General features: G+C 34.5%; 6 protein-coding genes and 1 long non-coding RNA gene across 9 annotated transcripts; 3 read left to right on the forward strand and 4 right to left on the reverse strand.

The window, feature by feature from the left end:
• The first annotated feature begins 9 nt into the window (after window positions 1-9).
• On the forward strand, window positions 10-1,467 carry LOC140062771 (cyclin-dependent kinases regulatory subunit-like). Its single transcript, XM_072109098.1, has 3 exons — window positions 10-169; window positions 387-514; window positions 1,248-1,467. Exons 1-3 carry the CDS (start codon window positions 111-113, stop codon window positions 1,322-1,324), a joined length of 264 nt encoding a protein of 87 aa, XP_071965199.1. The 5' UTR covers window positions 10-110; the 3' UTR covers window positions 1,325-1,467.
• A 1,849-nt stretch (window positions 1,468-3,316) lies between these two features.
• LOC140062765 (ATPase family gene 2 protein homolog B-like) lies at window positions 3,317-8,079 on the reverse strand. The gene is made up of 8 exons (XM_072109091.1): window positions 7,272-8,079; window positions 6,618-6,827; window positions 6,019-6,171; window positions 5,597-5,806; window positions 4,960-5,178; window positions 4,591-4,725; window positions 4,249-4,374; window positions 3,317-3,923 (listed from the first exon to the last, which is right to left on the reverse strand). Exons 1-8 carry the CDS (start codon window positions 7,770-7,772, stop codon window positions 3,777-3,779), a joined length of 1,701 nt encoding a protein of 566 aa, XP_071965192.1. The 5' UTR covers window positions 7,773-8,079; the 3' UTR covers window positions 3,317-3,776.
• Window positions 8,080-9,109: 1,030 nt separating this feature from the next.
• On the forward strand, window positions 9,110-13,033 carry LOC140062770 (large ribosomal subunit protein mL54-like). Its single transcript, XM_072109097.1, has 2 exons — window positions 9,110-9,243; window positions 12,240-13,033. The coding sequence occupies exons 1-2, from the start codon at window positions 9,135-9,137 to the stop codon at window positions 12,518-12,520; spliced, it is 390 nt and encodes a 129-aa protein (XP_071965198.1). The 5' UTR covers window positions 9,110-9,134; the 3' UTR covers window positions 12,521-13,033.
• Window positions 10,597-11,959, reverse strand: LOC140062773 (uncharacterized). The gene is made up of 3 exons (XR_011847532.1): window positions 11,595-11,959; window positions 11,118-11,237; window positions 10,597-10,921 (listed from the first exon to the last, which is right to left on the reverse strand). It is a non-coding gene; the product is annotated as an uncharacterized lncRNA (long non-coding RNA).
• An 8-nt stretch (window positions 13,034-13,041) lies between the features above and the next one.
• Window positions 13,042-15,070, reverse strand: LOC140062768 (peroxisomal membrane protein 11B-like). The gene is made up of 3 exons (XM_072109096.1): window positions 14,896-15,070; window positions 14,491-14,606; window positions 13,042-13,834 (listed from the first exon to the last, which is right to left on the reverse strand). The coding sequence occupies exons 1-3, from the start codon at window positions 14,958-14,960 to the stop codon at window positions 13,257-13,259; spliced, it is 759 nt and encodes a 252-aa protein (XP_071965197.1). The 5' UTR covers window positions 14,961-15,070; the 3' UTR covers window positions 13,042-13,256.
• A 52-nt stretch (window positions 15,071-15,122) lies between these two features.
• Window positions 15,123-24,405, forward strand: LOC140062767 (N6-Methyl-AMP deaminase-like). Of its 3 annotated transcripts, none has more exons than XM_072109095.1 (10): window positions 15,123-15,207; window positions 15,594-15,742; window positions 17,169-17,317; window positions 17,521-17,602; window positions 17,741-17,867; window positions 18,491-18,571; window positions 18,724-18,862; window positions 19,443-19,543; window positions 20,004-20,231; window positions 24,395-24,405. In XM_072109095.1, exons 1-9 carry the CDS (start codon window positions 15,175-15,177, stop codon window positions 20,193-20,195), a joined length of 1,053 nt encoding a protein of 350 aa, XP_071965196.1. In that variant the 5' UTR covers window positions 15,123-15,174; the 3' UTR covers window positions 20,196-20,231; window positions 24,395-24,405. The 3 variants fall into 3 exon arrangements, with proteins under 3 accessions (XP_071965196.1, XP_071965195.1, XP_071965194.1); XM_072109094.1 differs by lacking the exon at window positions 24,395-24,405 and adding an exon at window positions 23,008-23,057; XM_072109093.1 differs by lacking the exon at window positions 24,395-24,405 and having other exon boundaries at window positions 20,004-20,372.
• LOC140062766 (tyrosine-protein phosphatase non-receptor type 9-like) lies at window positions 20,480-23,932 on the reverse strand. The gene is made up of 6 exons (XM_072109092.1): window positions 23,650-23,932; window positions 23,067-23,269; window positions 22,354-22,514; window positions 21,822-22,051; window positions 21,253-21,460; window positions 20,480-20,993 (listed from the first exon to the last, which is right to left on the reverse strand). The coding sequence occupies exons 1-6, from the start codon at window positions 23,830-23,832 to the stop codon at window positions 20,785-20,787; spliced, it is 1,194 nt and encodes a 397-aa protein (XP_071965193.1). The 5' UTR covers window positions 23,833-23,932; the 3' UTR covers window positions 20,480-20,784.

Consider the following 24,405-nt stretch of genomic DNA (forward strand, 5'->3'; position numbering starts at 1 on the left):
GGGCCAATTCGAAAGACTGAGAAAATTAAAATTCACAAAAGAAACCACACCAGCACCACACAAGTAGTTGGTTTGTATGATAAATTATCGCTGTAAATTGTGCATTAAAAATGGGATCTAAAAATATATATTATTCAGATTATTATTATGATGAAGAGTTTGAGTATAGGTATGTTTTTATTTTCAAAATAACATCATATATTGTCAATTTGTGTAAGTATTTTTTTTCAGGCCTCCAACTTCAGTCTCACTCTCAGTCAGCAGTCGGCTCAGGCTCAGCTAGCTGGTGGTGAACACTCTCTGCACTCAGTCTCACTAAGCATGCTTAGCCAACGCCTCACTCCTTATCTTATTTTATTTAATATTTATTTTTATATGCATTGCAGGCATGTAATACTACCTAAAGACATAACTAAACTTGTTCCAAAGTCACATTTAATGACCGAGAAAGAATGGCGAGGTATTGGTGTTCAACAGTCTCAAGGCTGGGTACACTATATGATGCATGAACCAGGTAAATTATTACTTTTTAATTAATATTTTTTTATCCAGAAATTATGTACACCAAAAAAATATATATTAATGTTCCAAGCAGACAGGGTTCGAAATTTGTTTCTGGTATTTTTTTTTTTTTTTAACATTTTTGTTTTACTCACCATCTTCTTTTTTATTGACCTGGCCATCGTCTTTTCTCATCATTTTCCTAGAGGAATGGTGTTTTTTTTAGGTTACGAGGGCCGGAGGCCTAAGAAAGAGGGCCTTGTTGGCCCGATCGGGTCATTAGGCATTTCTTTTTTATCAATTTCAGGAGGGTTTTTATTTACATTGTTTAATGGATTTGACTGTTTAAACGCCTCAATTCAACAAATCCGTTAAAAATATATATAAATCTCTTTGATGTTTGGGCTTACATGTTTATAGTTTTTTATATAATATTACGTCCTCTAGGCTATATTGGAAGAAGACAGGTACTGTATTCAATTGATAGGTTTTCAAAATAGAGCTGTAAACATATTTGGTGTATTTCCAATTTTTCTTATAAAAAAAACTAAAAGTTAACATCACTTTAACACTAAGAAATAATATATTGTTGTACTACAGGTAGCTGCAAATGGGTGCTAAGAAGAATGGTAAGGTTAGGAAGATTGCCCACATGGGTGCTACTGTTGGTGAAATACCAGCACATATACCCATGAAAGATGTTTAATTAATTTGTAATTTTTAATGCAACTCTATTGTCTTTGCAGAGCCACATATTCTATTATTCAAGAGAGCAATAACAAAGCCGTTGCAGACATTACAGGACAATAAGCAAAAAAGGTGAAGAGGCTGCTCAGTTACCAGCTAGAAACAAAGACATTTGTAAATATATCCTGCGCAAATATAAATGAACAGTAACACCATCGCCTCGAAGAAGAAATATTTTTGAATATTTAAATAATTTAGCTTTATTAAAAAAAAAAGTTTCTACAATAGCACATCATTCATGTATGTCGAACAAATGTTATTACAGTATTTGGAAACCAGAAAAATGTTTACCCTCATTCAGCACGTTGTAACTTATAAATGAGATTTAACTTAATTGATAATTTATCTTATTTTTTAGTAGTACAGTCAACTCTCCCAATACCGGACACCCTTGGGCGGGCATATATTTTCCGGTTTTTCGAAAGTCCGGTTTCCTGAAAACATTTTTAAAGTCATCACGTTGTCACTGAAAATACTTTGAATCACCGGTCCGAATGCTGCCCGGTACGGACTCCTAGCGTAGGGAAGGCCTAGGCTATGATTGTGTCAATCTAGTTTTAATTAAATAAATACTGATAGGCCTAGGCCTACTTTATTAATATTAAGCTAATTCAATTTACCTTTTTTAAAAGTTACATTATTTACTGTACCAATAAAACATGTTACAATAGTAAATTATTGTTTCTCAATGTGTTTTTAACGGCAAAAAGGCCTACGTACGTACGTACGGTGAACATAATTTCGGTCTGTTTATTGTTTTTCGTGAGCTAGCTAGCAGCAGCAGCAGCAGCATGGTGGTGGGGGTGATAAGGGCTTTGATTGATGCGCATGTGCAGAGGTGTCATAACCAAATAAAAACGCCCACACCTAGACCACATGTTTTTTAAGCTCCTTTATTTTGACGTAATTTGATAGCAATAAACGAGCCAAGCAATAATGTAATGACACAATAATTAATTGGTAACATTTCAAAGTTTATTAACACTAGTTAAGTCAAGTTCATTCCGTTTACGTTTTGCCATAATGATTTCCAAATTTATAATGATGCACATTTTTAGTGAAACATTCCTTTTTAAAGTCCTATTGCAATTGTGAATTTAACAATGAATAATTTAAACAAAACAAAGACACAAAGTGGAATGTAAATTGAACTTTATTAAAAAACAATTCATATGCTAAAAAACAGGGAGTTGTTAACAACTCCCTGCTAAAAACAATAGACATTAAGACATAGCGCTTCGATGTGAAAAAGCCCACCGCAGTTCGATACGGAACAAAGCAATTGCCGCCTCGTGGGTTAACAATGAACTGACCTGTCAATCACAGTGTAGTGCTCCATGGCAACATTATTTGATCGTACCGCGAAACGTCGCGCACTTCATGCATGGTGAGGGTATGGTTAAAAGCTTTTGTACATTGTGAATGTATTGAATCCGAGTCAGCGACGACGATGTTGCGTTGTTTTCGTAAATATTTGGAGTTTTTTAACTGTCAGTCCGGTTTTCAGACGCTAATTTTCGTGTTTTGTACTTCATAATTTGTCCGGATTCCGGAATTGGGTATTCCGGTTTTCATAATAAATTACAGTACATTTAGAATAGGGACAAATTGGGCCCCCCAAAAAAGTCCGGTTTTTCGTGAATTCCGGTTTTGGGAGAGTCCGGTATTGGGAGAGTTGACTGTACTGTACTAGTTTATTTCATTGACTTGATTATATGCGTAATGTTATAGTGAAAGAACAAATTAATTTTACAATATTTATGTACTGTGTAAAGCTCTGTCTACATTATCAAACTTTATGTGACAAAAAAGTGATATGACATCATCATGTCCATATATGGGCACATCACTTTTTTTCACATAAAGATTGATAGTGTAGATAAAGCTTTAAGATGTTAAGAAAATATAAATTTATTTTGGATATAAAAAAAGTCTTTACAGTATCATTAAATGATTTATGATTGAATTGATATTAGAAGTAGAACATAATGTGTTATGTAACAATGTCTATATTAGAATGATTTAAAGGGAGAACTTGTTTTTGTAAGCATGTATAAGTCATGCTGATTGTAATTTGTGTATATGTACAGTATTGTTTGTTATCTTCAACTGTGGCTTTACCGAAATGAATAAACCACAATTGAACGAATGAATATATCTGACTCCGTATTGCTTTATTTTTCATGATATTCCATATTTTGAAAAATTATTTTGTTGGGGCTGAAATGTGAATACTGTCTACACTATCAAACTTTATGATGGCAAAAAAATGTGATGTGCCCATGGAAATGATGATGTCATATCACTACGATATTTGGGCACATCACACTTATTTGGCAAACTAGTTTGATAGTGTAGACAGAGCTTACAACAATGTTATAATAATGAGAGAGCCCTTAAACTGCTGTCTGTCAACTCTATTTAAAAAGTGAGTTTTAACCAAAAAAAGAAAGCACTTAGAAACTGAGTGAAGTACTTGGCAAAATTTATCAATTTCTGTTTAATATCTCATTCATTCGTTGATCTGATCAATTTTTTCCATTTGCAAATTTACTATATTTTTCAACTTGACTTGTTGAGAGAGATGGTTTAGTTGTAATCAAGGCTGTTTTAAAGTGAGACTGCGTAACCCCACTCACCCCGAGTCCATCCTGTTGTAGAGCAGTTAGTGCAGCCTATAAAAAACAACAGTTTCAAATTAATTAATTTTCAACATAGTAATAGAAAATAGTCAATTGGTCGCGTTCAACATGTACATTTCAGCAAAGGGAAACTGCTCTTCAAATTAAACTGAGTAAAGCTATGTCTGTTTGAATGTAGATATTTCCACATGATAACAAATTCTTCCCAAAATTAAATTAAAACTGTGTAATTCACCTATTTAATTACAGTATTTTAAAATTTAACCAAGAACATTTGTACTGCCGATAATCTGCTAGCAGTAGGACTACATATTAATACTGTACATGTTTGTTTGCCTTTGTGTTCTATTAACATTACCTCTCTGCATAGATTCTCAAGGTCTGCTCCACTATATAAAACAGTTTCCTTTGCAATCTCTTCTAGATTTAGCTCCTCGGTTTGTGGTATTTTCTTGGTGTACACTTGCAAAATTCTGAGCCGAGCCTGCAAAAGATCATTTCAATTGAGGTAATATCAATTAATAGTAATACCTGTGTTTCCAATTACTTTACCAATTAACTTGGCTCTCTGATGCAAAGCTACCACGAAACAAATACTAAAACACAAGATGTAATAGAGTTGGTCATGTAAAGTGGTTGTACAATGGAGTATTGAAGAAAGCATGGATGGAAACTTTTAATTTGTAATTGTAACATATACCTCGTAATCTGGTGGTGGTACGTATACAATTCTGTCCAGTCTACCGGGTCTCATGATGGCGCTATCAATCAACTCAGGCCTGTTGGTGGCAGCAACGACTATTACATTTTTATTCATATCATTATTTTTCACAACCTACACAAATTGAATAGTAATTTATTAATTTCTACTGTAGTAAGGCAAGTTCGTTTTTCATGTACAAACAATCAACGGCATAATGTCCTATCTGAAGGACTATAGAATGAGATGCACTTCATTTAAGGGCACTGACCAGATGGCAAATGCAGGTCTCAAAATAGTTCTTCTCTATTTTGCTCTTACAATATAATCACATATATGATATCGTATATAAACAAGTTTGAATTATACCTTCATATTTAACTCTGTTTCATCTTCTTCACATATCTTTTCATTTCGTCCAACACGATCCTGAATAGACACACCTAAGCCATCCATTTCAGTTAGGAGGGTCGATAAGACTCTCTGTTGCACCCCTTTCTTACCACCCTGCGATCTGTTACCAATAATAGAATCAATTTCATCTAAAAAAATGATAGATGGTGCTCCAATGCGAGCATGATGAAATATCTGTAAAACAAATTATAGAAGATTATTCCATTGATCACATAGAAGGCAATTGCAACCATAATAAGGATTCTACTGTTAAAGCTGTGTCTACACTATCAAACTTTATGTGACAAAAAAATATGATGTGCCTATATCATGATGATGTCAAATCACTACCATATTTGGACACACCGCACTTTTTTTGTCAAACTAGTTTGATAGTGTAGACAGAGCTTTATAGTATTGAAAACAGATGAGGTTATGGTACAGTCAACCGCACATGTAATTTAAAATTTACTGTACTGTGTTGTAAATCATGTATTATTTGGTATGGCGATGATCAACATAAAACACATTGTTTCCTATCAGCAAGGTCAGGTCAGGTCACCTTAATTTGTCTGTCGCAATGTTTGAAGACTATCCCATTCTTGAAACTTACCTCAGCCACGGTTTTCTCCGAGTCTCCAACGTACGGAGAAAAGAGCTGAGCAGCGCTGACTGAAAAGAATGTGGCATTGCAGGAAGTTGCAGCAGCTTTTACTAGTGTCGTTTTGCAGCAACCTGGGGGGCCATAAAGTAACACTCCTCTAGGTGTTTGTATCCCTAGCTTCACAAATGATTCTGCATGCTGCAGTGGCCACTCTAAATCCTAAAGAGAAAAATGTTTAAATTTAACATAACATTCTTTATTCATCAGCAGAACCAATGAAGTCACAATATTTTATATGAATGCGACTCTATTACCCCTTTCACACCAAAACTCTGGAGTGTCTCCAGAGTTTTGCTTTTTGTGTGAAAGGGGTATATGTCTCACATCATCTTGATTGTCAAGCTTTGCTATATTTAACAATTCACTGGTACCTGTTTTAGTTTGCTCTTGACATCATCCAGTCCTCCAATATCTTCCCAAGACACTGGTCTAAGATCCACCTTCCAGCTGGCTTGTCTTTGTGTTGAAGGGGCAATCAATCCTAGCGCTTGCTGGAAATCATCCCAATTTACAATTGGTTTCGTCTGCAATAAAATGATTAGAACGTTGAGGGGAAGAGAGTACACAACGAATTGAATCTACCTGAGCCAACCTGAGCATATATAAAATGAATATGAGTAAGAATTCTCTAAAAATTCAGCGTGACCCTAATTCACAGCAGTGCTTATTATACCAGCTTTCTCCCAATGCTGGTTTTTCCAGCTAGTTCAGATCCAGATGCACCAGATTAAATTGGCTCCAGTCAGTATTAAAAATGATTTAGGAAAATATAACACAAACACTTGTCTAGTAGTGGTATAGTAGACTACTGGTCAGTAGGTCTAGAAATTACAAACAACAAGAGCAAACAGAAGGTACTGTTTACTTTGTTAATTTTTCCTCAACACAGTTTTGATGGATTCTAGGACCCGACCAATGCCACAATATGTGTAGATCGTCGAAAATTGAAAACTTCTGATCGTAAACAAACCTGATGACCAGCTGTAATAGTTGACAGATTAATTCTGTGCAGTGCCTGAAATGAAGCTTCACGGCAAAGAGATGCTAAATCTGCTCCTACGTAGCCATTGGTCATTTCTGCCAACCTGTCAAGTTTTACGCTTGAAGCTAAATGAAGCTTGTTAGTGTGTATTTGCAGGATTTCTTGTCTTTGTTCTCTGCTTGGGACACTTATAACAATCTGTAACAAAACAAAAGGGTAATTTGTTAACATTTCCTACTACCATAAAAAGCTTTCTAGTTTTGTGATATTGTGTTGATTGTGGAACAAAAAAGCGGCAATATACAGTATATGGTTAACATTATAAGCAACCTCTATTCAATTTTTTGGGTCCCAAAGGTGTCCTTTTAATAGCAGGGTTTGTAATGACAATTATTTTTACACGGCCCATGCAGAGCCATAAAAAGCAATGTGCATTTCAATTGATGCAATAAATCCATTTTTTACATACAGTGTAAAGCTCTGTCTACACTACCAAGTTTGTTTGACAAAAAAGTGTGATGTGCCCAAATATGGTAATGATATGCTTAATTATGAAAGTGAAATAACATCATCATGTCCATATAAGGGCATGTCACATTTTTTGTCACATAAATTTGATAGTGTTGACAGAGATTTACATACCTCTCTATCAAATCTTCCAGGTCTGCGCAGAGCAGGGTCAATAGCATTGGGTCTGTTGGTAGCACCAATAACCACAAAATCATGTTTCTCCCCAATGCCATCCATCACTGTCAACAACTGAGCAACCACACGATTTTCATGAGATCCACTGTCCATACCTCTTTTAGGACAGAGGGCATCAAGTTCATCAATGAACAAGATTACTGCTCCATTAGCAGCTTTCTTTTGTGCTTTTTGAAATGCCTTTCTCAGATTCTCTTCACTCTCTCCAGGACGAGGACCAAATATGTCAGAGCCATTTAGAAGAACGATAGATGCCATACAATCTTCAGCTATTGATTTAACCAGTAATGTCTTTCCGACTCCAGGAGGTCCGTGCAACAGGATACCTTTGGGAACTGTTATCCCAATTTGTTTAAACGTTTCTCTTTCACTGAAACAACCATCAATTAGGTTCTTAAGGAGTTTGTGCTCTTTTGATAAAGCACCAACGTGCGACATTTTCTCTTTGGCAGCCAAAGCAATCTTCTCAAGACTGCTGCAACCCACAACATTTATTTCTGTTCTTTGTGTTATAATGCCACATTCAAAGTCAGTTGGGTCTTTTATATGATGTTCATCCGCAGATAATTGTTCGTCCAAGGTGGCGCCAGATTCTATCGAGTAGCTTTCTATACTAATCGCTGATATACCAAGTAGGCTAGAAAAAGGTTTAAAATGCTTCAAAGACACAATGCAATCTTTTCTTACAACCACATTTTCAAGAACAGTTTGAAGATGGGAAATATCATTGCAATCTGATGATACATTTTTTAGCAATCTAATATTCAGTTTTGACAGCCGTTTGATGTTCCGTACTGGACAAATATCATAGTGTCTTCTTTGACAGCTGGTTTCTAAAACGGCTTCATCCATCCTAAATGTATCAAAGGTTAAAGTTACTGATGAATCAAATTGTATAAAACCTTTTTTTCGATCAGACCTTGGCCAAATTACACAAATAAATTGTTTGTTTTCTTCTTTAGTAAGAACGACAACATCTCTTATTTTCAGGTTTAATTTCTTCATGGCTTCAGGTCCGATGTAACATCTTTGAACATTCTTGTACGAACTTGGCAACGGTATATTGATCAAATCTAGCGTTTCCATCTTTAATATCTTTACCCTGTTTTTAAAACAAATATAAATAAAACCGGCAAACGACTTTCTTTCTGTTAGTGTTTAAATATTATTTGGCATGACCGAGTGTGTAAAATAAATAGCATTTCTGTAAACATGGTTAATTGTAAATCCCCATGGATAATTTGATAAAATGTTAGAGGACACATAATCGACCATTCCCATTGAAAAAAAACAAGTAAAATTTACCACCAAAATTATAAATAACAATTATTTATAGTTTTATGCAAAAACTATATTTGTCAAATTTAGAAAATTGATTTCATGCAACACACTGGTGACTGGTGTTTGGCTTAATATTCAATCAAATGAGATGTGAAAACCCTACTATCTAATAAGTTTGTCAGTCAGATCAATAACACCCTCCTCCAACCAACACTCCTCCCTTATAATCCACCTTTCAAAAATGAAAAAAAAACACATGGCATTTAAATTGATTAAAAACAAACGCCCTCAAGTGCCTGAGTAGGAGGCATTTACTATTTACCCGTTATAAATTACATTATATTTTCAAGATTTTATGCTATAGAATAATTTTTGGGAATAAGTATCATCAAATCAAACAATTTAAATATGTAAATATAGGCATAATGGTTTATACAACTAGGTAGAAATTATAAAGTTATGAATCTTACAATTCGTTTATGTACGGCCGCCTGTAATTTAGACAAGCTGTAATACAAAATGGCAGCGTACATGATGAATAAATCGCTGTTTTTTCGCTTTCTTAAAAGAGGTGTAATTCAGCAGAACATGATACCAATTCCTGTTGCACAATATGCCAAGAAAGCTGGTAATGCATTGTCATTTATTTCTTTTTGGTTTCGTGTTTTAACAACGTTGTTTAAATTTAAATGTTAGCTAGGCTAGAGACTACTCATGCTAGCTGCATGTCGCAATGATAGAAAGTCATTGATGCGTGACACTTTGGTTGTATGAAGTACGAGTCGTTTCGCCCCTATATATTAATTTTACAATTTTTAATGAGGAAACAAACTGGTTTATTATAGATTTAAAATAATTAATAACACATCAGTGAGTCTAATTTAGTAATTTCTTTAAAGATGTATTGTCCCCCTGAAAAAAAATTTTTTTTCAATATTTTTGTTGAATAGGCCATTTTAATTGCACATAAAAGTTATTCACTTTGACCTCAATTTGGATTGAAAAAAATAATTTTTTACACGGGAAAATCGCAATTTAATGCAAAAATTAACCAACCGGAAGCTATTTGTCTGGAAGACAAATGTGTTCCGGTTTAATTTAACCCTTGACCTGAGTTAGCTCATAAATATTCATATTGTATGGATACATCATGTGGATGATGATGCTTTCCAAATCAACAGCCAACAACGATAGCAATGCGTGCGTGCGAGAGAGTCGAGTAGTGATGCGAGACGAATCTTGAAGAAAACACGAAAACTATAGCTAGCAGAATGCTAAGTTAGAATTACAGTTAGTAACTTTGATGTTGAATCTTATTCATTTAGGTGAGTTTTTGTTTCGCTAACAGGAGAGGCCTAGCTAGGCCTAGGCCCGAATTTGCTGCTACTGTACTACTAGTCTACTACTACTACTAGCACTGACAGTCTCGAGTAGCCTAAACTGCTGCCTACTTCTGTCTCTAGAAGTAGAGTGTAGTAGGCCTAGGCAGTACACTGCTAGCTAGGGCTACAGTAGACCACCACCAGAAGGGATGTATTTTTGTTTCTATCATGATGAATTGGTTTAATTTTTAAAGATTTCAACTATCTATTCGGCAGTGAAAATTTAAAAAAAAAGAAAATCTAAATATTGTTTTGGATGTTTTACTGATGCAATATTTTAAAAATATTTTCTTTATCAAATGCAATAGGTTCAAATTAACATTCCGCAAATAAACATTTTATGCAGATATTTTGACACAAATTTCTTTTTTTTTAGGTTGATTGATTGAACAATAAGAGCAAGTAGTGAGAAACATAAAATGTATCGTACAGTGGCAACATTCACAATTTATTGAAACGTTTCTTACTATTAAAATGACACTTTGTAATGGATGTGAGCGATCTTAGAAGACTATAGCTGTCGTAATTACTGCCACAATCAACACATTGATAATTAGTAGACAAATTGACACAAAAAACAATACAGGAATTCAATAAGATATACTGTATATATATATTTTATTAACTCCTTTTGCACTGTAATATTTACAGTAAAATTATGAAGTGTAAGTAAATTTGAAGAATTTATCCTGTGTACTGTTGTAGTAGTTTTTTTTTATTTATTGAATGTTATGTTTACAAAATAATATACTGTACATATAATACAAACAAAATTATACAATATTTTACAAGCTGGACAAGAACATATTGGCCGAATGCAGCAGGAGAGTCGGAAATATTTTTCCTGCAATATCCAATCATATTCCAATACCGAGTCTATCATTGTTGTCTTTGGGTGACCTCTGTTCCAGTCTTCATCAACGTCTTTAAAAAAAGTAAAAGCAAAGTATGAAAATCTGGAAAAAATAGATCATGCATATTTAGTGCAAAATTGTGCTAGTGAAATTGCTTACTTTGACATATAGTCAAATAAGTACATATACTACCTTTCTATGGTAATTAAAACACATTACTTATAATGTTATAACTTATAAAAAGAGATAATAAATATTTGACTTACTACAGTACAGAGAACATTTGTTTGTGTTGTAAAATGGCTAAGCTGGCTTTTCCCCTCTGTCTACTTGTACAGTGCTGCTGGAAGGTTCTCCATTTCAGGCTTGTATTGCAACCATTTTCCCTGAAAAATGTTTGTTTTATTTTTATCATAAAAATTAGTTAAACAAGCTTCAACTGTAAATATATATGGTACAGCAAGCTGGCTGTATTTTCGGAATGTAGCTAAGATTGATGGCATATAGCCTAGGCCAGTCTATGAAGAGTACAATGTATAGGGCCTAGCTGGGCATCTTCTGCAGGGACCTGATTGTCACAGTCTGCTTGCTACTAGCCTAGTAATATGCAGCAGCATGTATTAATTATTCTAGGCCTAGCCCTGAACTGAAAAAATCCCAGGCTAAGTTAATTAATTTACCTTCCTGTTATTATTGCGTTATATATATTATTATATTTAAAATAACCGTCTAGGCCTACTTACCGACAAATTAACAGCTCAGCTTTACATATTTATACGATCAGGCCAGGGAAACCCACAGTCGAGTAGCGTCGATCTCTGGTGGTGTTGTTGTACAACGTGCATCGTCCATTGTTAGATCAGATCTCTGCTGTGTGGATGCTCATTAACATATCATGCATATGTATGAGTTAGCTCTACCGGCCTAATTTCTGAGCCGACGAGTTCGAAAAAATGGTAAACTTATTTTGATTTTTTTATAAGCGAAATCAATATTTTTTTCGGATTTTTTTTCGGTGGAAGTGAATAACTTTATGTTAACTACAAAACGGTCTATTCAAAATTTGATTTTTTTCATCTTTATTTTTCATTTTTTGGGGGACAATACATCTTTAACATTTTTTAAATATACCTTTTTACATGAATCTAGAAATCTATTTTATTATTAATTAATCAAATAATTCTTTTAAATATTTAGTTAATGTTTAATAGTTACACTAATACCAATTATTGCTTCGATTAATTCTATTATTATATAATTTTATTTTTTATTGTTTATAAACAGTTATGAAACTTGAAAGAAATGTTAAGTTTCATTGTACAATTTAATAAAATGAAGTTTAATTAAATTATTAAATTACTGAGGAATTCTCTTCTTCCAATACTTAGGGAAAGCTGCAAGCAAGGCATCAGAACCAGAACCAGAAATATTTGAAGCCAAGGATCCAGAAGATCTTGTAAAATACTGCGTTGGTTTAAATTATTTCAAAGAAGGTCCTGAAATAGAACTGAAACCAGACTCTGAGTATCCAGATTGGTTATGGAACTTACATATAGGACCACCCCAGAAGTTGGATGATATGGACCCAAACACACGACAGTACTGGAGAAAATTACGTAAAATGCACATGAAAAGGAACAATGCTCTATCAAAGGGAAAGAAATTTTAGCTGCTTTCATGAATTGTTGTCATCCAAGGCTATTGGACGATGCGATGCTGGCTGCAGTACTTAGCCCAAAAAGGTGGCGTCTCAAATAACTAATTAAGGAGAGTAACATTTATTGATGTAACTAGTGTCTCTGGTTACCTGGGTATATCCCGATACAAAACTGATCAGAAGAAAATTGGAAATGCTTAAGCTCTGTCTACACAAAGTGATGTGCCCATATGTGGACATGATGATGTCATACCACTACCACATTTGGGCACATAACACTAATTTGACAGTGTAGGCAGAGCTTTAGAATGTTGTTACTGCACATACTCATTGGATGTAGGTGTATTCATGCACAATGCTTTTACCAATATTAAATAACAAATAACTATATAATCAAATGATTAAACAATTTGTGTACAAAAAAAACCCAAATAAACACAGCACATTACATATTTTTTCTTTTGATTATTTATTAAATAATTCACAAATTATATATTAAAGATATTTGTACCTGTAATTTATTATGTAATTAATATAAAAGATTATTACTCAAATATATAAATTCTTCATAAACTTGGGCCTATTCTAAATTAAAGTATCACAGGAATTCAGTCCAATTATCACAAATTTCCAACTGGGGACCAAAATGTCTGGTCTCTACATAGATCATTTGTAATAATGATTTAAAATTTGTTGGTGGACTGATACCCCAGAGTAAATACACCATATTGAATAAATAAAATTGATTTTAAGGTGAAAGTTTGTAACTTGAATCCCATACAGTCAGCACACCTACTAACGAACCTAAGATACCAAATAAGCCTTGCATCCCTGGTGATAGATTCAAGTAGCCTAGAGTTGATGTGGGAAGAAACAGGTCCGATAAATTCTTTACTAAATCTAAGGTTACTTGCACATTCTCCCGTAAGCATTTTTTGACAATTATATATGCCGTGTTAGGATATTGTGTTATATTCCCCATTGGTGACGTTGGCACGCCATTCGTCTGTCTAAAATTACCCTCCATTTTCTTTCCCTTTTCGTAGTCCAACGCCGTTTTCCCGAGCAAAGTCGCAAGTTCGTAGAAGTCTCTTGAGAGGTTTAATATAATAGTTGCTAACCAAAATTTTGCTGAGATTTTACTGTACTTGTCCTTGTCCGTTTTGATAATGCCGACTTTATCGGCCCATAGAAGATGATCAAATAGGAGGTAGAAAGCTTGGTTGATTTTTGACATCGTTACGGTAACACGTATAAACACATCGGGATGATGTATTGTTCTTAATGCAGCATGAAGCATATCAAAACTTTTACCAAAACGTAACACTAAATAAGAGAGAAACAATTTTTTTTTTTATAACCAAAATCATTTTGTTTTCTGCACAATTAGTGTGGTGGGGGAGGGAGAGACAGAGTGTGTCTTATGGGAACGCAATTTCTGAAGGAAGTAGGGATTGAGGAAGGGTAGTAGGGTCATTACCACTACCCTCTGCTAGCATAAAATGTTTTCAAGTTACACAACACTAAAAATATTCTAATTGCTATACCGATGATTCAGCGTTATTTTTTATGGTTGACCTTTATCCTTTAGTATATAGACATTTTGTTATTTCTATTTAATTTGTGATTACGCAGTTCTAGCATGAGATCATACTATCTATCATTCATATCTGTTATAATTCCATAAACAGGGCACTGTAGTATTATGTCTGAATGCAATCTGAAGTGTCAACCCATACACTGATACAATGGGGTAATGGGTTATTCTGTGGTACCCATACTCCTATCGATAATTTTTTTTAAAGATTAATAAGATCTGAAATTGTCATTTATAACATCTAGAATTTCCACACTTTTAATTAAGTTTCATACAGTTTAAATTTAAGAATTAAAATTTCTTTAAATCAACAACAATGTATTTCATATTGTATGTGCAAAAGTTGTTATTATTAATATAATAGATTAAAACACATTTAACTTACATTTTCGTGTGGTACTCAAAGCTTTTTCCAAGTTTTTAAGCCTGATGATTGTATCTTCAGTTTCTGTCCTTTTTTCAAGACCCCACCAAATTAATTTACTTGAATATTGAACAGTTCTGTGAATTTGATTTGTAAAAAAAATAAAATTAATTAGGCCTAAATATAAAACTAATGTAGGCAGGCCTAGCATACTACTAAGTAACCTTCTTGCTGTAGGTTTTTATACCTTCGATGGGTAGGAGGTAGCTAAGGCTAGGCCTACTACTACTACTAGTACTACTAGGCCCTAGCTAGTACTACTCTAGCTAGTCTCTAGTAGTACTTAGTAGGGCCTAGGCTTTAATTAGGCCTGGTGGTGGGCTAGCCTATATTGTTTTAATAATATAAAACTGCAAATGCTTTTACCTGAACAACTTGTCTCTTCCATTTGTCTGGCCACCAAACTTCACAATATGTGTAGCTACATCCATTGCAAACTCTTTTCTTTTAATGCTAGGCTACTGGCTAGGCCTAACGGTACACGATGTTCGTCAACAACCCTGCAAATGACACACACGGACGGGGGCGGGGCCGACCAGGCATTCCCTTTCCCAAAATTAAATAAAACGCCCTCTATTGTTCAGTTCTGATAAAAGTTTATTTTGTTTTTGGACACGACACGTGGGTGGCGGATTAAAGGGAGAAATGGAAGAATTTTGTAGAGCACTACCAAAAATTGTTAGTCGTTTACATTAATGCCATCATTTAAATTCCAATGATTATTTTCAATGTATTTTAGGGACAAGTTGATGGACTAGTAGTCCTAGGCCTAGCCCTAGAGTAGGCCTAGACTTTAATAATAGGCTAGTAAAGTAAGTAGGGCCCAGTACTAAGTAGGCAGCTTTAGCTACTAACTGCAGTGCTAGTAGTATAGTGTAGTCTAAGCCTAGCTAGGCCCTGGGTCAGGTCTCATTCATTCTCGCCTCAGAGTTAGTAACTACTGATACTGTGAGTTAGGACTGCATTAAAAACTCCAATTAAATGCAAATTAAACATCTAACTTCTCTTGTTTATTTATTATTCATTCACCAAATATATTATTATTATTTGTTTCTAAAATCCAGGAACTTCATGCTCATATCAATGGCTCAATCAGTGCATGTACAATGGAAAAGATCGTCCAAAACAAGGATGACCTCTCAGGTGTGGATATGAAGAAGTTGAATAAATGGATTACCTCCGTTAAGAAGGGAGAAAAGAAGAACCTTAATGAGTAAAGCTACATTCAGAATTGTTTCGTCATGTAAAGCTCTGTCTACACTACAGGGAATAATTTCGCCAGTGTAGCATAGCAAAAAGCTATACAAAACAACCTTATTGCTACACATTTCTAAAATTGTGTAGCAAAAAAGACAATACAAAACAATGTTTCTCGCCTAAAAATCAGTTTGATTAGCAATAATTGCTAAACAAAATTTTAAAATGAAATTTTTCCCTGCACTATCAAACTTTATGTAATGTGCCTATATATGGACATGACTGACTAGACTATCACTGTGTTTTTATGTCTATTGCGTTTTTCGTACTATTAGTTGGGAAAGCCACTCGACAGTGCAGTTCTTTTGAACTGATCCACTTTTGGTTACCCGCAGGTGCTGATAGTACTTTTGTTCTGTTTTGTTGAATGATGCCGTACCTTGTTTATGATTTTTGTATGTTACCTGGAAATTGAATGAAATAAAAAAAATAAAAATAAAGATAATGTAATATATCACTACTATATTTGGGCATATCACTACCATATATACATAGGTAGGCACATAAAGTTTGATAATGTAGACATAGTTTAAAGACCCCTTCCCTGCAATTTTGGACGTTTTTTGGAAAATAATACATATATATCACTTTAAAAACATTAAACCATGTCATTCCTTGTCTTAAATGTACGTTTTATGGTAAATTATGATAAAAAGTGAGAAACAATGCACTTCCTAAGTAGCTCGCGGCGATCGACCTCTCGTGGACGGTCTTAGGCCTAGCTAGGCTTAGTTTTGTAGGCCTAGCTGGCAAACATCGTACGCTAGCTATATACCTAGCCTGACGTTGTATAGTTGCTGCATTAATTGTCTTTCTATTTTTGCCAGACTCCGTTGATACAAATTGGGGAAAACCCGGTATTTTCGCTGAAAAGTTAGGAGTCTTCCATTTGTTTTGCCTTCACGATCGATCGAAAAGTGGGCGAATTACAGGTGAAAAACAAAAATATCAATCCGCGCGCAATGCATTTTGGGATTTATAGCGGGCCACTATAATTATTAGAATCGATTTATTTTTAACCGTTTAAAGACGAAAAAAGTTATCGCAATAGGACCATATAGTATTATTTTTACATTAAATATAGTTTGTGATCTTAAATTAGATCTAAAAAACGTAGGGAATGGGGCTTTAACAGAATATGATGATGCTGTTTAACTATCTCTATGATTTTCCATTATTGAATAAAATAAAACTGTGCTATCTTCCATTTGGAGCAATTGTGAATGTAGTTAAATGTTTTATAATAATTACAATTATTGAGTGTTTTTTTATGTTTTATTAAAATTCAAAAAAAATATTGTGAAATGTAGGCCTACTTTAAAATGATACACAAATAATGCATTGTTGCTAGTTCATTTTTTTTTTTTTTTTTTCATTTTAAGGACTTTTGAAATGTTTCCAATATTGCATCAACTTGTAACGGACACCGACACAGTTTCCATGGTAACATATGATGTAATCAAAGAATTTGCTGAGGAAAATGTGCATTATCTAGAATTGAGAAGCACACCAAGAGATGTTACCAGTACAGGTAAGATGTATTGTAATTGTATGTATGTGACAAAAAAATGTGATGTGCCCATATATGGACATGATGATGTCATATCACTAAACTGGTTTGACAGTGTAGACAGAGCTTTATGTATGATTCTAACAGTATAAGCTACTATATTATTTTGATACATAGTGCCAATCTAAAAAGAAGTAAAAATGGGTGACTTTTCTGTTTTAAAGGAATGACAAAGCAATCGTATGTAGAAGCTGTTTTAAAAGGAATTGAGAAAGCTATAAAAGAAGATTTAAACATAATTGTTAGGTGAGTTACTATAGAAAGAGAAAATACAAATTGTTGAAAATATTTACTTGCCTAAAAAAATGTTTAGAATCAAAATTAATAAGTTGGATGCATCAACTTTTTCATTTTCTAAATTTGAAAGGAAACTGTTATTTTTAGGTTCCTATTATCAGTTGATAGAAGTAGAGGCGTGGATGTTGCTATGGAAACTATAGAATTAGCCAAACAATTCAACTCCAAGAGCAATGGGATAGTGATAGGCATTGACTTGAGCGGTAACCCAAATGTGAGTAGTTACAACTGTCTCCTTGCTAGGAAAGTAAATTGAGGCAAATAGAATGTGAAAAGTGGTCATCATACAACAATAGACTAGCACAGTGTGAACCCAATCCAAACCAGGCTTATAACTGCAGTTCACACTGGATAAAGAACATCATATGCTGACAATCAAGGAGCCCTTATAAGTGGCTGTGTGTGACAGTGGTGTGTATACTAGTACACCTGGGTAACCCCATACTAGTCTCGAAAGTTCTAGTGCACATGAGCCAGATGTGTACACTGGACCTATGGTTTATATTCCTATACTGAGAAGACTCATTCTACCACCAGAATCATGGAGCGAGACTCGAACCATTGCCGATGTTAATATGGCAAGGTATTACTGTTTCACTGTTTTAACCGCTTGGCCACTCGCTCAATAAAAAAATCACTGACAGTTTTAACTTTAACAACACACATCAAGGCATTCTCTCAGCTGTTCTTCATTTGCTTTTACAAACCGCAAACCCTACTATATTAATCTGTATTAGCCATGCATACATTTCAACAAGTAAGAGCAAATTATTTCTGTAAAATCATTATTCTGAAGAAAAACCACTATATTAAAGTATTCTTATGGGCTTATTTCAGCTTGGTGATATGGCTGCATTTGTTCCTCTTTTAAGAGATGCTAAGAAGTCTGGCCTTAAACTCGCCCTTCACATCGCTGAGGTAAATTATGATAAATTACATTTGTGCATGATAAAAAATAATAATTCAATGTCTGTTTAGAAAATTTTATTTAGAAAATTAAAAATAGCTATAATACTATACACAATATGCAACTGCTTTTGATGATTTGTACGTAAACATTTGATTTGCAGAGGACAGATAGGACAGATGAGAGTGGCTTGTTACTGTCTGTTCCACCTGACAGGATTGGACATGGGACGTACATTCACCCTGAGGCTGGTGGAAGGCAGGATTTAGTGGACATCACACAACAATTTAACATTCCTATAGGTGAGGTAAATTGTCATTGTGGTGTAGTTAAGTTTGATAGCAGATTATACTGTCTCAAGTCTCAATGCAATTTGACCTGTAATGTTTGTCGTTTCAATAAAATTCTCTTAAGTCCTGTCTACACTATAAAATGTTGAAAAAAATGTGTGATGTGCCTAAATATGGTAGTGATATGTCCATATATGGGCACATCACATAAAGTTTGACAGTGTAGACAGAGGTTTAAATGTCATGTCCTAGGTAGCAATATACTAGTGCCTAAATATCCTCCTTTTTTTTCCGTTTTGCAAAATGTTTTGTTGTTTTTAGTTTCATGGTTGCATTTCTCATGGTTTTCACACTTTGTGGATATGTGCGCTCTATAAATCTTATTATTATTATTAAATATTCAATCCACTTAAACTAGTGAACTAGTATGATGGGGTACTCTCAAAAGATGTACTAGCTTTTGTTAAGTGCAAGAATGTACTGTTTATAGTCCTTATCCAGTAAAAACAGAACTATGGAGTGAGCACTCCATGTCACTAAAGCAGCTATGATGTATGCAGAACTAAATAAATCCCATTTGTATCTACTACAGAGGCATGTTTAACATCTAACATACTAGGCCAGACAGTTTCATCGTTTGATAAACATCACTTCAAGTATTGGTATGACAAGAAACATCCATGTATAATTTGTGTTAGTACTATATTCATTTGATTTTAGTTAAAGAGTAATAAAGCTCTGTCTACACTAACAAACTTTATGTGACAACAAAATGTGATGTGCCCATATATGGACATGACGATGCCATAACTCATATCACTACCATATTTGGGCACATCACATTTTATTTTTTTAAGTTTGATAGCGTAGACAGTGCTTTAAGGGTGAACATACTGTAACATAATATGTATAATAAAGTATGGTAAACCCATGCCTCTGTCTCACATGATTGTTTTATACCAATTTACACAGACGAGTGGTAACGGTAAGCGGTAAACAAAGGTATAGAATCTATCTTATTTCTTATGACCATTTACACATAATTGTTTTCTACAATTAATGCTGTATGTTATCACTTTGTACAATAGTTTCATTTTATATTAATTTTAATCACAGATTATTATAACTGATTAAACGTATGTTTTCATTACAGACAGATGACAAGGGTTTGATGCTGACGTCTGTATCCAGGGAATACAATATCGTGGCAAACACATTCAATTTCACAAAGCAGCAACTATACAACATATCATTTAAAAGTATTGATTCTATATTTGAAAGTGACAATGTAAAGGACAAGTTGAGACATCAGTGGACAATATTAAAAACTGAATTAGGCTTGTAGACCCAGCTAAAGTGGAGATTGAGGAAGAATACGCAGGTGGGTTTGCACGGACAGTAACTGCACATGTTGAGTTCCTATTGCCTTTAGATTAACGTATTACAATAACTCTCCCTAATTTAGCCAGATCAACTTTCTTTGATATATAGTATTACTTACATATATATCCGGTATTTTGCAAATAATGTACAGTAACAATAATAAATTCAAAATAAAAACAATTAAAATATAATTGTTTCTCTTTTAATTCCATTTCTATTATTCCACTATAATGGAACCATGCATAAAAAAAAACAAATGGTAAAAATCCTTTATAATAGATATATATATATATACAGTACTGTTTAAATAAAAAATTATATTGTGTTAAAAATTAAATATCTGTACACAAGTTTACAGTCAAACTACAGCAAGTTACAAAGCAGAATCATCTGTAAAGGCACCAACTTTTAAATCATTTAAGGGGGTTCTTTACGAAAATAACTCACTCGCACCACATCCCACCAAAGTGCTATAGTCTTCAAGTCTGAAGTTTGCACTAAATTGGAAGAAGAAGAAGAAAGCATCTGCCGACTGGGTATTTGTGCTTTTTCTATAACCTGTAGTTTGACCAGTCTATAGTTGCAAGCTTTCCCTGTTTTTGTAGACTTTCAATAACAGCAAAATGTATGAATTCATATTGGTCGAGGGTCTGGACAGTAAAGGCGCGCTGTGTTCGCATTTTTCGTACAGTGTCGTATATATTCAACTTTTGAGTGACTTCCAATCTCGCTAGTGTTATATCAATAGCACACAATGTTCCTGCAATGAAATTTAAAATTAAAAATTTTGATCGAGAACCCCTTATTAAAGCTCAGCTACAGGCATGATATATTTGGTCAAGTGGACATAAATTAAAAACCATGAATTTCTTTAAAATGTTCAATATTAGTTTATATAAAAACCAAGACTTTTTTCAATAGTTAGGTAGTTCAAACTGATGGTACCATATCTGATGACTCCCAGAATAATGAAAAAAAATGGGCAATTAAACTGCTCTGACAAAACAAAATAGGCTTACCTGTCCTACCAATTCCAGCACTACAATGTACCAATATAGGTGGCCCACCCTCAGGACCTGTCCAGTTTGATCCCATAAATGCTACTGCTTCTTTTTGATATTGTCGAATTTCACTGTGGAATTGCAAAACTGACTTTGCTGACTCTGGGACACCAAAATCAGGCCAACCAGTGAACTGGAAATGGGCCACTTGCCTACACCATCCAACCTAAAAGGAAACTAAAGCTATGTCTACACAATCAAAGTGTGATGTGCCCAAATATGGTAGTGATATGCCAAAATATGGTAGTGATATTACATCATCATGTCCATATATGGGCACATCACATTTTTTTGTCACAGTTTGATAGTGTAGACAGAGCTTTAAAGCATTTAGAATACCAACTCGTGATCATGTGAACATCAACTGTTTTGGATTATTATATAGGTTTTTATGTTAACTGTTGAAGGGGAATGTTATGAAAAGAGGATGGGGTGCTTCCAGAGTACAAAACAGTCTCAATATTTACAAGGACGTTTTGGTCGAATTTTGGGTAGAAAAATGTTCAACAAATCCAACAGTACATTACCTTTGTGTCCTTCAACAGTAAACTTGTTACAATATAATCTTTCTTTTTATCAACTTTTATATTAGTAACAATAATATCTCCAAATTTCAAAGAGTCCTGTAAAGTTTTAGGCCAGTATTGGCTACACTTGATCAACCCTCTTTCCTCTGTCCTTGTAGTCATCACAATCACAAAGACATTCTCCTGCCAAACCATCCTCCAAAAATCATTTACAGTATTTGGTAATGGCCCTAGTTAAAAATGTACAATAAATATGTATTTATACAAGGGTCATATTGAGGTCAAGAGCGAGAATGAGGGATAAGAGATTGGCCTGGTCCAGAATTCCTAGCAAGGCTGTCTAGAGGTTGTAGCCTGAATTCATGGATTGAAAGTAATTAATCAAGATTTTTTTGGAAGGTTTTTTTTTGTTTTATCACAAACTAGTACAGCTTTCAAGATGTATGTCCCTAAAAGATTAGGGAAATCAAACTTTAAATATAAAAATGATATTTCATTGATCTCTCCTCAAACAAAATGAAAATGTAGAAACCTTGCGCTGCTATGAATGCATTCTTTTGCATGAATCCATCAACATAGTTTGCATGTATGTAATCAGATGTCAGGTCATCATGTGAGGTCTTCAGTTTGACTCTAGTGTCATCAAGACAAAAGATGTTGCTATAGCGATTCTTGTACATGTTGATGCTGTTTCTAAAGAATAATTATAAGCAAAATTATTATAATGAATAAGACTAGTTTATCTAAGCAACAATAGAACCCTCCATTGGGACACCCCTATGACATGTCACCCCTATGACATGTCACCCCTATGACATGTCACCCCTATGACATGTCACCCCTATGACATGTTTTTTGTATTTAAAACAAATATTATATATATATTTCAACTTCTGCCAACCCCCATTCCGGAGATCACTATTAAGGGGACACTTTGTCAGGTCCCAAAGGTGTTCCACCCCCCCCCCCCCCCCCCCCCCCCACCGCCACCCACCTAACGTACATGCCAGCCAACACGGTTTGGCCGGGAGACTCCCATATTATAGACTCGTTTCCCGGCCAAATATTGCACTCCCGTTTTTCCATATAGCCACCATGCCACCACTTGTGACATCACACACTGCGCTTCTTTACCTCTCGATAATAGATAAAGAGAAAACACCACTTTCCGTTTTTTTAACTTTAGGTGTTGGCATGTATGCTATAGGGGTGTTACTGTAGTAGGCCTACATCATACACTGGTACCTTGAGTAAGAGAACGATCCTGAAGGCATCTCGTTTATTATTTCTTCATATTCAGTACGTATTCCATGCCTTTTCAATGTTTGCATATGTTTCACAAGTTGCACAGGTGTCATTGTGCCTGTGTCGGTCACATGATGAATGCTTTCTCCGGGAATGGCGTTTGATATTCGTTGAGACTCGACACACTTGTTTCCCTCTACATTCTGTAAAACAAATCAATAAATCTGTGTTACTATGCTTTTTTTTTATCATCTTTTTTTCATTTTGCAATTTTAGTTCTATATATTATACTAGGCTATATATGAAAACAGGGGTGGATTAAGAAAATTGGGAGTGGGGCATTTTAGCACTAAAGTACATAGGTCTTAGTTAGGCGTAATTAATAATATAAAAAAGAGTCAAGTAAATAAATGTATCATTGATTTTCTCAACTCATATGATAATGAAAAAAAAACTGTATTAAATTTCAAATGTCTAGGCCCACTCAAATCGTTTCAAATATAATAATGTAATAGTTAGGCCTAGCTCATCTACTACTACTGGCGGATCACCAGTGAGCGCACTCCCTACGCGTGTCACGTACCTTTTCTGATAACTTCTGACCCATATCCATATTGCTATCATCATCTTGAGGCCTAGGACTAGGCGTAGTAATGTATCTACTAGGCCTACTGTACACATAAATCACACTAATGAGTATTAGAATAGCTAAAATAGCATTCGAGTGGCGTGTTACAGAGCGCCGTATGTGGGTGTATATTGTCATTTCTGGAATGTTGTTTGAATGTTGTAATAAAAAACAAATTCAGAGGCATGCATGCTGACATTCAGTCGACGTGCGTGTCGTGTAACTACTCAGTGTTGTTATTGTTTTGGTTTTTTTTAGTACGTTCCCGCCCCCAACGGCCTTGTCTTTCAGCAGCGCGAGGGGTTAGTGGGGTGGGGGACACGTTCGCGTACAGGATGACGTAGTGAAGAGAGGCGGGTATTACACGAATTTTATTTTATTATTTTTTTGTATGTACTTATTATTCAGTTACAAACTCAATTTGGTTTTAATATGTCAGCAAGATGCTAGAAAATAGGCTAAATGAAGACTATTATAAAATTATCATTTTAACCGTTGTTTGACGTGAAACAGCCGCGCGACAATTTGTCTCTCGAAAGTACCGTACGAAAATTGCCTGCTCATCATTCACATAATTGACCTAATTATAAATATGAGGGTTTGTCGCTACTGTAAATACAATTGTTTGTATTATGAAATTATGTTTGATTATATGCTGGCTGTCTGGTGTGTGAAAGGGGCGTTATATTCTTCTTTCTAGTTTCTGGTGGT

Source organism: Antedon mediterranea, chromosome 11, assembly GCF_964355755.1.
Source record: "Antedon mediterranea chromosome 11, ecAntMedi1.1, whole genome shotgun sequence".
Lineage (NCBI taxonomy): Eukaryota > Metazoa > Echinodermata > Crinoidea > Comatulida > Antedonidae > Antedon > Antedon mediterranea.